At 64.0% G+C, this 14,139-nt stretch overlaps 3 protein-coding genes across 12 annotated transcripts in view; 1 reads left to right on the plus strand and 2 right to left on the minus strand.

Moving 5' to 3' along the window:
• Positions 1 to 2,959: 2,959 nt before the first annotated feature.
• Positions 2,960 to 4,515, plus strand: CHRM4 (cholinergic receptor muscarinic 4). Its single transcript, XM_084896120.1, has one exon. The coding sequence runs from the start codon at positions 2,962 to 2,964 to the stop codon at positions 4,399 to 4,401; it is 1,440 nt and encodes a 479-aa protein (XP_084752246.1). The 5' UTR covers positions 2,960 to 2,961; the 3' UTR covers positions 4,402 to 4,515.
• A 1,169-nt stretch (positions 4,516 to 5,684) lies between these two features.
• Positions 5,685 to 8,530, minus strand: MDK (midkine). Of its 3 annotated transcripts, none has more exons than XM_084896134.1 (5): positions 8,461 to 8,530; positions 7,138 to 7,220; positions 6,851 to 7,018; positions 6,578 to 6,739; positions 5,685 to 5,952 (listed from the first exon to the last, which is right to left on the minus strand). In XM_084896134.1, the coding sequence occupies exons 1-5, from the start codon at positions 8,502 to 8,504 to the stop codon at positions 5,927 to 5,929; spliced, it is 483 nt and encodes a 160-aa protein (XP_084752260.1). In that variant the 5' UTR covers positions 8,505 to 8,530; the 3' UTR covers positions 5,685 to 5,926. The 3 variants fall into 3 exon arrangements, with proteins under 3 accessions (XP_084752260.1, XP_084752262.1, XP_084752261.1); XM_084896136.1 differs by having other exon boundaries at positions 8,335 to 8,516; XM_084896135.1 differs by lacking the exon at positions 8,461 to 8,530 and adding an exon at positions 7,474 to 7,582.
• Positions 8,531 to 8,733: 203 nt separating this feature from the next.
• The window catches only part of DGKZ (diacylglycerol kinase zeta), a 41,301-nt gene continuing 35,895 nt past the window's right edge, over positions 8,734 to 14,139 (minus strand). For all 8 annotated transcript variants that reach the window (XM_084896085.1, XM_084896084.1, XM_084896087.1 and 5 more), the window contains 15 exons: positions 14,076 to 14,138; positions 13,899 to 13,972; positions 13,706 to 13,817; positions 13,161 to 13,360; positions 12,917 to 13,017; positions 12,716 to 12,795; positions 12,558 to 12,627; positions 12,397 to 12,437; positions 11,749 to 11,888; positions 10,952 to 10,983; positions 10,697 to 10,740; positions 10,137 to 10,257; positions 10,014 to 10,047; positions 9,683 to 9,782; positions 8,734 to 9,454 (listed from right to left, as the gene is read on the minus strand). In XM_084896085.1, the coding sequence (XP_084752211.1) occupies positions 9,338 to 9,454; positions 9,683 to 9,782; positions 10,014 to 10,047; positions 10,137 to 10,257; positions 10,697 to 10,740; positions 10,952 to 10,983; positions 11,749 to 11,888; positions 12,397 to 12,437; positions 12,558 to 12,627; positions 12,716 to 12,795; positions 12,917 to 13,017; positions 13,161 to 13,360; positions 13,706 to 13,817; positions 13,899 to 13,972; positions 14,076 to 14,138 (1,329 nt within the window). In that variant the 3' untranslated portion in view covers positions 8,734 to 9,337. The remainder of the gene's footprint in view (positions 9,455 to 9,682; positions 9,783 to 10,013; positions 10,048 to 10,136; positions 10,258 to 10,696; positions 10,741 to 10,951; positions 10,984 to 11,748; positions 11,889 to 12,396; positions 12,438 to 12,557; positions 12,628 to 12,715; positions 12,796 to 12,916; positions 13,018 to 13,160; positions 13,361 to 13,705; positions 13,818 to 13,898; positions 13,973 to 14,075; position 14,139) is intronic.

The following is a 14,139-nucleotide window of genomic DNA, read 5'->3' on the forward strand; positions in this document are numbered from 1 at the left end:
GGGCCCAGAGCGGGACTAAACCGCCCGCCACCTCCTGGAGACAAGATGTCCTCAAATGGAGAGGAGAGATCTCTCTGGGAAAGCTCAGTGAGGGGAGGCGGAGGGAATGGGTGGGGACCCTACCCAAGCCTCGCCCACCCCACTCCTATTTGTGTGGTTGTAAAGGGGAGAGAGCAGAGGCAGGAAATGAACTCTGAGGCAGAATTTAGGATCGGGAACGTGGCTCCTGGGTTCTCTTCCTGCCCCCGTGCCTGCTTACACACTGGCTGATTTTAGGCAACTTAATTAACGTGATCATCACCTGTGAGAAGACACATCTGTAAGATGAGGGAGACTACTATCGCCTGCCTTTTCAGGCTGCTGTGAGGATTACACCAGATAATCTACATTAAAAGCTCAGAGGGATTCCCTTCGCACTGTTAACACGTAATAAACAAGAGGGATTATGTTTTTCCTGTTTGGCACCTTGGGTCCCGTTCTGATCTCGCCGGGCTCGCTGGGCTGTGTCCTGGTCCCGAGAGGCTAGCACCACAGTGCCCTTGGGGCTGGCTGACAGACCACTCCTGCCCACTTTGCTTGCCTGCGTGTGTCTGAGAGGGCAGCCTCCCCATGCGGGTGCTTCAGCCCTCCCAGTTCAGAGGGTGACGCCTGAGCCATTATTTCAGTCCCGCCCAGGGTTGTACGCACCACCGCTAGATTCTCTCAGAGCTGAAAGGGGCCCTCGGACCCTGGGGAGGAGGCGTTATCTCGATTCATTTGTGACCTTTGAGGGGGGGGGGGACACCATCCATCGCGGAGCCTCTCCCTCCAGAGGACCAAGGATCTGGCACATTTAAACTGCCAGGCCGGGAGCCTGGGTCTGTGTCTGCGATGGTGGATCAGGGGGGCGGTCACGGGGACGCGGCTCCAGCCTCCAGTGCATTTTCAGGCTGGAGATGCAGTTTAGTTGCTGATCCCCATGGCTGCCCAAGAGGGAGGCTGTCCTGAGGAATCCTCTCTGGTTTGCAAAGGAGAGAGGTGCAGGAAGGTGAGGTGGCATGTCTAGGGCCACACAGTCCCGGCTGGCATTGAAGCCAGGCTGCAGCGAGAGTGCTGGTCCCTTCCTCCCTCCTCCCTGCACACCCGCGGCCTCTCCCCCTCGGTTTCTCTCTCACACAGACGCACGCACGGAACTGCGTAGATGACAGTGACTGGGGGTGCTGAGATGGGCCCGGGCGTGTGTGTGTAACGGTGCGTGCGTCGGCGGGTGTGAAGGAGCTGGGCAGAGCGGCTGCCCTGGCTCTGTGCACAGGGTGTGGGCCTCCCGCACGAGTTTGGGAGAGGAAGGGGAGGAGGGGCGGCCCAGAGGAGCCTGGGTGGGAGGGAGCGCAGGCTCAGGGCTGGGGCCTTATCCTGAGGGACCCTAACTGGCGGACTGGGACCAAGGCTGCCCTCCCTCCCCCCTGCAGCAGCTGGGATCATAGGCCCCTCCCTCCCCCCCTGCAGCAGCTCCTCTCTTCCCTCTGGGACACTGTCACCCCTGGGGGCTGACCGTGACCCCTGGGAAGCCAGGTGTGTCTTCCCTCAGTGATGGCCCTTTGGGCTCCTGATGGCTCCAGGGTCTCAGCCCCTGGTTGCTGACAGATTCAAACTGCCCGGCACCTCACCCCCATGCCCGCACCTCACCCCCATGCCCGAGGGCAGGAGGAGAGGTCTGGGAGGGGAATGTGCTACCCTGAGCCTCTGCGCACAGCACCATCCCCTCATCATCAGGCGCCTCTGGGAGGCCTTGCCCCAGCTGGGATCGCGGGGCCTCTCTGGGCCTCCCTCAGCCAGAACTCGTAGCTCTGGGACAGGAATGTGATGTCAGGAGCTGTGGCACCTGGTCAGGTTAACACCTGGGTGTCCTCATCTATAAGCAGCGGAAAATGGCAGTATTACCTCATAGGTTTGTGTGAGAATGAAACGAGTTAATACTGATAAAAAGTACTGAGAGTGTCAGGCATGTAGTGGAGGGTAAATGTTAGCTGCTAAGGGATTGGAGAGCAGGTCCCTGGTAGTTTGCTTAAGAAACGATCAAGAGGCTGCCCTGGCCGAAACCGGTTTGGCTCAGTGGATAGAGCGTCGGGCCTGTCCAGTGAAGGGTCCCAGGTTCGATTCCGGTCAGGGCATGTACCTTGGTTGCGGGCGCATCCCTGGTGGGGGTTGTGCAGGGGGCAGCTGATTGATGTTTCTGACTCTGTCCCTCTCTCTTCCTCTCTGTAAAAAATCAATTAAAAAAAAAAAAAAAAAGATGCTGCCCTGGCTGGTGTGGCTCAGTTGGTTAAGGGTAGCCCCCTGCACCAAGACCCCAGGAGGCAGTGTGCAGAAGCAGCCAAAGGATGTCACTCTCCCCTCTCCCTCTTCCTCTCTCACTAAAATCAATCAGAACATATATTTAAAAAGAAGAAAATAAATGATCCAAAGGCTGAATGAATATTTCTGACCAGAGCCACATTTGGACTCATCCCTCTGCTCTCTCTTCCTTGGGTCCCACCCACACTGGCCCCCGGTCCTTGCCTCACACATGCCTCAGGGCCATTGCCCTTGACGAGGCCTCTTTCTGAAGCCCCCGTGGCTGCCTCCTTGTCATCACCCAGGTCACCTCCTTGGAGAGGAGAGGCCTCCCTGCTCAGCCAGCAGGGGACAGCCCTGTCTGTCCCCCACCCACTCTGTGCCATCACTCTCCCTTGCTTTCTTCCTAGCACTTCTTTGTCATTGCTCACTGTTTGTCTCTCCTGATCCGATTGTAAACTCCGTGAGAGTGGGGGCCGAGGGTGTCTCACGCGCTCTGTAACCGCAGCCCTCAGCGCTCACTCAGTAAATGATGGACATGAGGTTCCTCTGGCCCCTTGACTCCAGTCACCCCACATTACCCTTCCAATCCGCTTCAACAGCCCACCTTTCCTCTCTCTCCTCCCTCCTCCAGACACCGCGGCCAGAATGGCCAACTTCACGCCCGTCGACGGCAGCTCAGGCAACCAGTCTGTGCGCCTGGTCACGGCAGCCCATAGCCGCTACGAGACCGTGGAGGTGGTCTTCATCGTCACGGTGACGGGCTCGCTGAGCCTGGTGACCGTGGTGGGCAACATCCTGGTGATGCTGTCCATCAAGGTCAACAGGCAGCTGCAGACGGTCAACAACTACTTCCTCTTCAGCCTAGCGTGCGCCGACCTCATCATCGGCGCGTTCTCTATGAACCTCTACACCGTGTACATCATCAAGGGCTACTGGCCGCTGGGCGCCGTGGTCTGCGACCTTTGGCTGGCCCTGGACTACGTGGTGAGCAACGCCTCGGTCATGAACCTGCTCATCATCAGCTTCGACCGCTACTTCTGCGTCACCAAGCCCCTCACCTACCCGGCCCGGCGCACCACCAAGATGGCCGGCCTCATGATCGCCGCCGCCTGGGTCCTGTCCTTCGTGCTCTGGGCGCCCGCCATCCTGTTCTGGCAGTTTGTGGTGGGCGAGCGGACGGTGCCGGACAACGAGTGCTCCATCCAGTTCCTGTCCAACCCGGCGGTGACCTTCGGCACGGCCATCGCCGCCTTCTACCTGCCCGTGGTCATCATGACGGTGCTGTACATCCACATCTCCCTGGCCAGCCGCAGCCGCGTGCACAAGCACCGGCCGGAGGGCCCCAAGGAGAAGAAGGCCAAGCCCCTGGCCTTCCTCAAGAGCCCCCTGATGAAGCAGAGCGTCAAGAAGGCGCCCCCGCAGGCCGCCCGGGAGGAGCAGCGCAACGGGAAGCTGGAGGAGGCGCCCCCGCCCGCCCTGCCGCCCCCGCCGCCGCGCCCCGTGGCCGACAAGGACACGTCCAACGAGTCCAGCTCGGGCAGCGCCACCCACAACGCCAAGGAGCGGCCGCCCACGGAGCTGTCCACCACGGAGGTCACCACCGCCCCCGCCACGCCCACCCCTCGCCTGCAGCCCCGGGCCCTCAACCCCGCCTCCAAATGGTCCAAGATCCAGATCGTGACGAAGCAGACGGGCAACGAGTGCGTGACGGCCATCGAGATCGTGCCGGCCGCGCCTGCGGGCATGCGCCCGGCGGCCAACGTGGCCCGCAAGTTCGCCAGCATCGCCCGCAACCAGGTGCGCAAGAAGCGGCAGATGGCGGCCCGGGAGCGCAAGGTGACGCGCACCATCTTCGCCATCCTGCTGGCCTTCATCCTCACCTGGACGCCCTACAACGTCATGGTCCTGGTGAACACCTTCTGCCAAAAGTGCGTCCCCGAGACGGCGTGGTCCATCGGCTACTGGCTCTGCTACGTCAACAGCACCATCAACCCCGCCTGCTACGCCCTCTGCAACGCCACCTTCAAAAAGACCTTCCGGCACCTGCTGCTGTGCCAGTATCGGAACATCGGCACTGCCAGGTAGACAGGCAGGGGCGTCGGAGGAGGTCCTGGTGGTCGCATGTGTGTGCTGTGGGACCACGTGGCTCCGCTGTGTGGGGGCAAGGTGTGGAGGCACCTCTCGTGTCCACGGTCGCTGAAGAGGCCGAGGTCCCAGGCCCTGTGAGGCTCAGGAGGAAGCTCTGGCTGGATTCAGGGACCAGCTCTTTGCTCAGAGGGTCAGCCTAGGAAGGGTCTGAACTAGGACTGCCTGACTCATCTCTCTTGTCCGCCTCAGGGAGCTGGGGGCACCGGCCTTCGGGGACACTGGCCTTCAGGGGCACCGGCCTACGGGGACACTGGCCTACAGGGACACTGGCCCTATGACTAACCAGCGGGGCTGGAAGAATGGACATCTGGAGGGGAGCAGAAGCCAGGAGCCCCTTGGGAGAAGCAGAGGCCAATGCTTAGTAAAGGAGGGGACTCAGGAGGAGAGTAGGGTTCCCCATTCTGTTGTAACCGGTGCTTTCTGCCCCCCTGCACCCTGCATGAAGGCTCAGCCCCCTCTCCCAAACCCCACTCCTTGCTGCAGCTACTTGGCCAGGTCCTGGTTTGGTGGGCGGGCTGGCTGGAGGCCAGGCAGAGTGGGCTCTGGGGCACCCGCCTTTTGCAGCCCAGCCCCAACCCCGGCCAGTCAGTCAGAATGGGCCAGCAGGTCCTCCATTCACACTCAGGAGCGAGGCCTGGCCTCCCAGGGTCCCAGCCTGAGCGGGGAACAGCCAACTGACTCTGAAGAGCCCTCCCCTCCCAAGCAGGTCACACAGAGTGAAGGAGGGGCTGTGACCTAGTGGAGGTGGGGCTGTGGCGTTCCTTTGGCCTCTGCAGAGTGACAGAGGCCTTGGTCACCAGACAGAAATGGACTTTACCCACCGTTTTCAGTGCCAGTGAAGGTGGGGGTTAAGGCTGGCAAGCAACCCTTATCTTTACAGATAGAACCTTCCGGATTGGCAGTGGCTGGACCCAAGGACCTTTGCCTGGGAGTGTCAGCCTAGTCTTGTGGGTTCCTGCCCCAGCTGTGGCGTGGCCCCGGACAAGGACGGAAAGGCTCAGAGGCCTCGATGGGGGTGCCCTTTCACGGGGCAGAGGGGGGCCGTGGAATAAATGTCAAAACTGGTCTTTTTCTATGAGCTCCTGGGAGCACCGAGCCCCCAGGAAAGCCACCTTTCCCTCCACACTCTCCCCTCCCAACAGATTACCACAGCCAAATCCCCAGGAAGGGGCTTTTATATATTAAAAAAGAAAGCTTTTATTGGGAGAAAATGAGTTTTATTTGTTTTTTTTGTTTCTTTTTTTTAGCAATGGCATCATTGTGGGTAAGAAAATAGGGGAATGAGAATCAAATTCTCCCTTTGGGGGAGGCTCAAGCTGCCAGAATCCCTTGTCCCTCCCCACTCTGGGCACTTGGGGGGTGGGGGAGAGGAAAGGGCATGATTGATAAAGCTGAAGAGTCACAAAAGGCACTGGTGGGTTCCTCTGGGGCCGGGGGAGAGGGAGGACGGGGGCCAGGGCCTCTAGTCCTTTCCCTTCCCTTTCTTGGCTGTAAAACAAGAAAGAAATGCTCGTTAGGAGAATTCAGGTGATGCCTCTGCTCCTCAGGGAGAAGGAAACTCTGCCCCCTAGTGGTGCTCCATCAGGGGACCTGAAAGCCGGTGGGACAGGGCAGCCATTACGCTGCGGGCCCTTCCCCACTCTCCCAGCTGGAACTTTCCCTGGGGGTCAGATCCTCCAGTTCCCAGTCCGCAACCCTGGGCAACAGCCTCCCCGCCTAGCCTGAGGGAGGGCCTCTGGGCTGCGGGGACTCAGGGATGCCATGAGGACAGAGAAGCCCTCCATGCTAGGAAGGGCACGCTGACCAGGGGCTCCACGGGCTGGACAGGGGAACAAAGCCCAGCCCTTCTAGCGTTCGCCCTGGACTCTAAGCAGATGCTCCCAGAGCAGCCAGACTGTCCTGCCGGAGCCAGAAGGATCTCCTGCCACCTGGGCACCGGCCGGTGGACCTCAATACATGCCCCCCCCCCCCAATTTCCCCCTAAGATGTCCCTACAGACAGGGGCTCCCTCACCAGGGCCCCAAACCTCAGGCTTAACCATTCCCCTCACAGGTGGGGGCAGTTCTCCCCCACCCCCCGCCCCTGCCCCCTCTCCCCTCTCCCGGCTGCTGACCTTTGGCTTTGGCTTTGGTCTTGGGGGTGCAGGGCTTGGTTACGCGGATGGTCTCCTGGCACTGGGCATTGTACCGCGCCTTCTTCAGGGTGCCCTGGCGGGCTTTGGTGCCCGAGGTGCCATCACACGCCCCCCAGCTCTCGAACTTGTACTTGCAGTCGGCTGGCAGGAGAGGCGGGGCCCAGGGTCAGAGCCGGGCTGCCCGGGCTTCGGGGAGCCTGTGCCCGCACACCCCCCCCCCGTCCCTGCCCCTCCCGCCGGGCCCCCCCTCACCTCCGAACTCCTTCTTCCAGTTGCACGGCACCCGGCACCGCAGGCGCTGGGTCTGGGCGCCGCAGGTCCCCTCGCGGAAGCCCGCGCCGCAGTCCTTGCTGCTCGGGGCGCAGGGCCCCCAGGTCCACTCGGCGCACTCGCCGCCCGGGCCGCCCTTCTTCACTTTGTCTGCGGCGCACGGGGAACAGGGCTCAGCACCCGGGGCTCCCCCTCCTGCCAGGGCTCCCGGCCTCCCCTGCCCGCCCCCAGCCCCCCCTCCACCCTTCCACCCCCAGACCTCCCACCACCTTTCTTTTTGGCCGCCGCCGAGGTGAGCGCCAGCAGCAGGGTGAGGAGGGCGAGGAGGAGGAGGAAGCCTCGGTGCTGCATCCTGGGGGAGAGGGTCCGAGTCACGCGCCCGCCACCTGCCCCACGGAGCCACGCGCGGACCGCCCCGCAGCCTTCCCTCCCTCCCTCCCTCCCTCCCAGGCCCAGGGGCTCCGGCCGCTCATGTGGCGGCGGGCGGACTCGAGGGCCCGGTTCCCCGAGGGCGCACAGCCGGGAGGCGCCCCCCAGGACGCGGCTCGGACCCGCCTGGTCCCCCGGCCCCCGGCGGACCGCGGCCGCCCCGGCCCCACGCTCACTCGCTCGCTGCCCGCGACGCTGCGCTCCCTCCAGCGCTGGCCCGTCCCGCTCCGGCCGCTGCGGCCCCTTTTGTCTCCAGAACCGGTCTGAGCCGGTCACATGGGCCCCCGCCCCCTCCCCCGTCTCCCCCCACCACGGAGGAAGGGCCCGCCCCCTCCCCACAAACCCGCGCCGCCCCCCGCCCCCGCCCCCGCCCGCCCGCCCCCGGCGTCCCCGCCCCCCGCCCCGCGCCCGGCTCCTGGCGCCTCCGCCCCGGCTGCGCGCCGCCCGTCCCGCATCCCCGCTTCGCCCGGACGGTGCCCTCCGCCCGCAGAGGCCTGGCTCTCCAGCCCCTACCTCCCTCCTCCCCCCACTTTCTGAGCCCAGGGTCCCCGGACCCCGGGCCTTCGTCTGGCCCGGGGACCCCCAGTCCCTGGCCCCAGCTTTCCCCGCCCTCTGCCCCCTCCCAGGGGCCACCCCCACTTCCCGGAGGACGCCGGCCTCCCTGCCCGGCCTTCGGGGAGGCGTGCCCGGGGACCCGGTGCATCTCCGGCCCGCGTCCCAGCTCCCGTGGCTCCGTCCCCGGCGCCTTGTTTAACCCCGTCGGGGTCCCGCTCCGCTCCCCGGGGCCTGCTGGGCCCCAGGCCCCCCATTGCTGCTGGGAAGGGAGTCAGCCCCCAGATGCTTCGCCTCCGGTGCAGGGAGGCGCTCCGCTCGGCTGGGAGCCGGGGACCCCGGAGGAGGCACAGGGTCGGAGGGGTTGGCGCTGCGCCTTTCCCGGAGCCCAGGTTTGGGGATGGGGGTGGGGGAGCTGGAGGAGGAACCCGCGGGCCTGGGTTGGGGAAGACTTGGGAGCTGACAAGTTCTGAGAAGTTCCAGACCTGGCTCAGGCGGCAGCAGCACAGGCCCACCCTGGGGGCTGGGGATCACCTCACCCGAACCCCCCTAAACAGCGAAAGCTGAGGCCTGGGGGAGGGGGCTTGCCCGAGGCCACAGGGCAAACAGACATAAGAATCCAATCCGGCCCCGGCCCCCCTTCTTTCACTTTCATTGTTATCGTCCCGGCGGGAAGCGGGAAGGGGAGGAACTCGACTCCTCCCTTCGCCCCACCGAGCTAGGCAGCCGGGCCGAGGTCAGGTCCGGGGCAGACCCTTGGGCCCCACTCCCTGAGGAGACCCAGAGAAAGGTCTGGGCTCACAGTGTCCATCCCCCCACTCTGAGGATACCCCAGCAGACGCCGCTGTTCTGTCATATCCCGCAAGAAAAGAAATGCAGAAAGGAAAAAAAAAAATCTCTTTACTGAGTCACACCCAGCTGTAAACAAGTCACCATGAGAGCCCCACCCCAACCCCCAGGCCACAGTCCTCCAGGAAATACTGGGGAAGGTCAGTGGGGTAGGTGCCAAGCAGGGCAGCGGGCAGGCGATTGCAGCAGGCTCCAGGTTGGTGGGAAGATGGGGTCAGAGCAGGAGTGGGGACGGGGCTCCCAGGAGCCTCGGAGCAGGGCCCTTAAGGACCAGGTGACTGGGAAGGCTTCCTCATAGAGCTTCCAGCCCCTCTCCCCCTCCCTCCCAAACACCAGGGAGGCACCCACTGGGGGTGAGGGCCGCCTGCAGTGGCCCAGCTCCAGCTCCCCATTGGCCTGCCCAGTCCAGTCCAGTCTCCTACTCCCCCGGGGAGAGGGCCTCCAGGTCAGGCCGGGGCTCAGGGGGGTAGGTGAGATGCTGTCGCTCCTCAGAATCCAGCCCTCGTTAGGGCGGCTCCTCGGGGGGCAGCAGAGGCTCCTTCCGGGGGCCTGGGTCCCCCTGGCTGTCCGACTGGAATGTGGCAGTGAGGAGGGGGCTGGTGCGCTGGCCGGTGCTGTCTCTCCTCGGCACTGGCCCTGCTACACAGCCGTCTCCTGGTCCTCCCGCTGAATCATCTGGTAGTGCTGCCGGTTCTCCAGGTAGGCGGCCAGCTCCGTGTCCTGAGCCTTCTCTGCCCGCTGCCGGGGAGTGTCGCCCTGGAGGAGGGAGGAGCCGGGACCAGGCTGAGGGGAGGGCAGGTGCTGCGGGCGGGGGAGGGAGGCTGGGCCGGCTGGGTCAGCCCCACCCCAGCGGGCTCAGGTTTCTTAAGGCATCCTCAGAGGTGGCTGGCCCTCCCCCAGGCTTCCCTCTCACAAGGGCCCAAGTCTGGGAGAGCGTTGGTGGGGCCTCCGTGGACTCCTTGCCCATCCTGTGGATCTGCTCACCTGCTGGTCTGTCTTCATGAGCGAGGCCCCTGCTTCCACGATGTAGTGGCAGATGGTGCGCTGGCCCAGGGCCGCTGCCTGGTGCAGACACGTCTCCCCGCTGGGGAACAGGGGCTGGCTGTGGACCCCATCCGGTCCTCTAAGCCCTCCCATCTGTCTCCCGAGGGCCACCAGAAAGGGCAGGAAGTTTGGGGCCCTAGGATAAGGGGGTGTGGCCTAGAGGAGGACAGATTGGCCGGAAAGGGTTTATGGGCGCCCACAGACCAAACAGAAGGGGTTGAAGATGGCAGTTTCCAGGGTAACCAAGGGTCCTGCACTGCCGGATACTCACTTTTCCTCTACAGCATCAAGGATCTCCTGGGGGGCTGGTGGAGAGGGGAGGGACAGGTCAGAGGCCTGGCAGCCTCTCTTCCCTTCCGGGGCCCAGCCCAGGGGCCCCCGTGGCACAGCTTACCGTGGTCCAGCAGGTAGCGGACCACTTCCTTGCTGCCAGTGCTGACTGCGTGGTGCAGGAGCGTGCGACTCTGACCATCTCGGTGCATGAGGTCCCCCCCAGCTCGGTGCAGCTCCTGGAGCTGAGGGCGGGAGGCAGAGCGGGGCTGGGGCTCCTCTGGCCCAGCCTTTCCAGCCACAGAAATGCCCCCCAACTCACAGGCTACAGGCCTGGCAGCAGCGTGCTCACACACACCCCTCCCCAGGGGAGGTCTTTCCGGAGTGTCAGGGCTTATCTCACCCCGAGGACCCAGGCCCTGGAGCCCGCGGTTCCTCTAAGACCCGCTCCTTTCTGAGCATTGGGGACAGGCTGACTGAGCTAGGAAGCCCCTAGGAAGGGACACAGATTGTGGGCTGGACTGGGGCAAGGCGGAATGGGACAATCACCACAGAGACCCTGCTGAGGGCAAGGCGACCACAGACTGTGCCTGGACAGGCCAGCTCTCTGCCCACCCAGAGGCACCGCTCCCCGGTGCTGGAGGGGGCTGCTGAGGAGAAGACACGGAGCCAGGGCGCTGGTACCTTACAGAAGTCGTTCCTCTTGGCAGCCTCAACCAGCTCTTCACCTGCAGGAACACCTGCCTGTTACACGCCAGGCCCGGAGGCCTGGGCTATGCTGGTGGGTGAATGTACACATGGGGCTGCTGGGCACGTGTCCCGGGGGCTGGGCTCATGGTGAATGTGACCGCGTGTACCTCAGCAGGTGTGTCTGCGTAAGGCTGTGTGTGAGGCCCACCTCCCCACCACCTCATGCTGATGACCAGGGAGAAGCCTCACCTTTAGGGGGGGCAGCATCCCCTGGCAGTGACCTACGAACAGAGTGGGGTGAGACATGACCCAGCTACAGCACAGGCCGGCCCGCCACCTTCCAGCTCCAAGCAGGGGCGCCCTTCATTCTTTCAGTGATTTATTGAGTGCCTCCTACATGCCACGTGCTGCCCTAGGTGCTGCAGACACCACAGTGACCACGGCACACGGAGCCTGGCTCTCAGGGAGCTTACATTCTAGCCGGGGAGACCAACAAGTGGATAAATAAATAGTCTTTTGAGAGCAGGAAGTGCTATGGAGAACACAGGACAGGGTAGTGTGATTGAACGGCAGCGTCAGATGAGGCTCCCAGGAAGACTCCTCTGGGGAGGAAACACCAGGTGTAGGTGAAGAACAGGAAGTGTCTGAGGCAGCAAAGGCAAGTGCGGAGGCGGGCAAACTTGAGCCTCAGAGAACCGAGGGGCAAGTGGGGCCGGCCTGCGGCCTGCGGTGACGGAGAGGAGGGGGCAGGCACAGGCCGTGTGCCCTGCAATGCCCACAGGGTACTGGGTTCTAGGCTGGGGAGCAGGAGGCCGGAGGCAGGGGCACGGTGGCTTAGATGGGGGTGTGATCAGGTGTGGGGGGAGAGCTGACAGGATGCGGAGGGTCATACGATATGGGTTGGGAGGAAGGATGGGGCCACAAAGGCAGCTAGCTGAGTGCGAGGCCTGCACCCAGGGAAGTGGCTGGGGCTGAAGGCAGAGCTTTGGGAACGGCTGGATTACAGGTGGGACTTAAACCAGGGACTGGGGGAGCCCGGGACTCACTGGGGTGTGGGTGAGCAGGGGGAGGTGGGGAGAGGAGAAGTGGGGGTTTGGAGGTCAGGCCGGGCCGATGCCCCCAGCAGCTCTGGGTCCAGGATATAAATCTCGTCCTGGGCGATCTCAGTCACATAGTTGAGGTGTTCCTGTGGGTAGTGAGGCAAGGACTGAGGGTCAGGGTGCAGGGTCACAGCCTTCCAGGGCAGCCGATGGTGGGTGCAGGGGCCGCAGGCTGGCGGAACTTGAAGAAGCCTCTGCTCTGGGCGTGAACACTGGCAAGAGGCAGGCAGGCGAGTGGCCTGCTCCCCTCTGCCCCTCACCTCTCCATTCCCCCCTCCCCTTTCCCATCCCCACGCCTAGGCACTGACCTCTGTGTCCTGGGCCTACCAGACCCTTCCACTGAGAAACCTTTTTCCAGGCAACCTGACCCCTGGCCAGATGTGCTTTTTCTTTGTCTTCCTGGATGGCACCTGCACTCTGAGGCCCTCCCACCTGCCCGGCAAGCCTTTTCTGGGTACACCGGCCCCCTTTCCCTGTTGGCACCGTCCCTGTGCACCCCATTCTGGAGGCAGGGCCGTGCCTGTCCATGGACATGGGCGATCTGAGTGCTATGGAACATGAAGACGCTGTAGGCGAGAGGACGGCGGTGCTCACCTGGGCTCGGTCGATCCTGTAGAAGCGGCTGGCAGTGGTGGCTGTGGGAGACAGGGAGCTGGCTGAGGACACAGGGTCCCTTGTCCAGGCCCAGGCCTTCTGCTGCCCCGACCCAGGACCCCCAGGGAGGAGGCAGGGCGTGGACCTCCGGGGCCACTTACCGTCCAAGAAGCACCACTTGGCGGACAGTTTTTGGCACGCCGGGAACATGGCTCCAGCACCTTCCGGCTCCTGTGAGAAGGAAGGCGGGGGCTGGGTGAGGACAGAACCAGGGGCGGGAGGGAACAGCGCAGGGTAGGCTCGGCCGCCGCCGCCTCACCTGCTGGAGCCTCTCGATGTGGGCGCGGCAGAGCTCTAGGTCACTGTCTCCTGGGACCACCACGGTGCCCAGCGGCACGGCTGGAAGACGGAGCAGGCGGTGAGCAGCCGGCTACATCCCACTGCCCGGCCCTTCGGGGACTCAGTGGCTCTTCAGCCGTCCCTCCCCTGCCCCACCCCGTGAGCCCTGCATGCCGCTCACAGGCCTCCTTGAGCTGCTCCTTGTCGTAATGCAGGGCGTCATAGTCGTGCATGCTGACCCTGCTCACTTGGATCTGTAGCTGCTCGGGCACCGGCTGCTGGCTGAGGGCGGGGCAATAAGAGGGGACTTGGCGAGGGCCCTGGGGCAGAGGGACCGTTAGCCACTTTCCAGCTGGGGAAGTCGAGGCTCAGCGAAGGGCAGGCTGGCCGTGGGCCCGGGGCACGGAGGCCGGGAGGGGACGTACTCGCTGTGCAGGGGCGTGGCGCTGCGCCGCTTGGCCTTCTGCACCATGGTGGCCTGGTTGCGCAGGGCGATGCGAATGCGCGAGGCGGTGAGCTTGCAGGGCTCGCCGTCCACCTGCACCGGGATGGCCTTGGACGTGGTGAGCACCACCTCCCGGCACTGCGTCAGCCGCTCGCCGTGCCCGCCCACCTGCAGCGCTGCCTGTGGGCGCAGAGGGCTCAGGTCAGGGGCCGGGGCAGCATGATGGGGTCCCCGGCTCTGCTCCTGCCAGGGGAGGCTCTGGCCAGAGAACTAACAGGAAGTGACCCCAACAGAGAGTGGAGGGAGGGTGAGACCCCAGTAGAGAGGGGAGGTAAGGGCAAGAGCCAGACAGAGGGGATGGATAAGTGTCCCGCAGACACAGAGAGGCTGACAGATACTCTCAGTCAGAGAGAGGAGGAGACAGAGAAGGGAAGTTTGGTGACACCCCCTTCCATCTTGGAGCCGTGCTGGGCACTGCACAAAGCAGAAAGGGGGCTCCAGGCAGGCCCGTGCCGGCCCGCTCACCAGGGACGTCATGGTGAAGCCGATGACCTCGAGGTAGCCGTCGTCATGCCGCTGGGGCTCGAAGTCGTGGTGCTCCCCAGGGTGGCCCCAGGGCATGGTGCCTGCGCAGTACCTGGAGGGAGGGAGCACGAGGGCTCAGAGGACAGTCCTGCAGGACGGAGACAGCAGGGCCCACAGAGCCTGCCCTCCTCACCTGGGGATGTTCAGGAAAACAATGCACTGGGGTTTCAGGTCCTGAATCTTGGGGGTCAGGTCAGTCCCATCACACTGGAGACAGGAACGGGGAGGGTGTTAGCGGTACACGTGCGTGCCAAGCCAGCCTCCCTCCCGCCTGGGCCTGTCCACTCTGCCTGCAGCCCGGCCTGCTCACCACCACTCGGATGTGCTTGGCCAAGTCCTTGGAGCTGCCCATCAGGAAGTCGGAGAAGGCTGTC

This window comes from Pipistrellus hanaki, assembly GCF_964339955.1.
Source record: "Pipistrellus hanaki genome assembly, chromosome: 9".
Taxonomy (NCBI): Eukaryota; Metazoa; Chordata; class Mammalia; order Chiroptera; family Vespertilionidae; genus Pipistrellus; species Pipistrellus hanaki.

Coding starts and splice junctions, on each gene's coding strand:
- CHRM4 (XM_084896120.1), top strand. CDS start 2,962: ATGGCCAACTTCACGCCCGTCGACGGCAGCTCAGGCAACCAGTCTGTG.
- MDK (XM_084896134.1), bottom strand. CDS start 8,504: ATGAAAGTGAAAGAAGGGGGGCCGGGGCCGGATTGGATTCTTAT. Junction 7,221..8,460: donor GGGCCGGATTGGATTCTTAT/GTCTGTTTGCCC, acceptor CCTCTCCCCCAG/GATGCAGCACCGAGGCTTCC. Junction 7,019..7,137: donor GGCGGCGGCCAAAAAGAAAG/GTGGTGGGAGGT, acceptor CGTGCGCCGCAG/ACAAAGTGAAGAAGGGCGGC.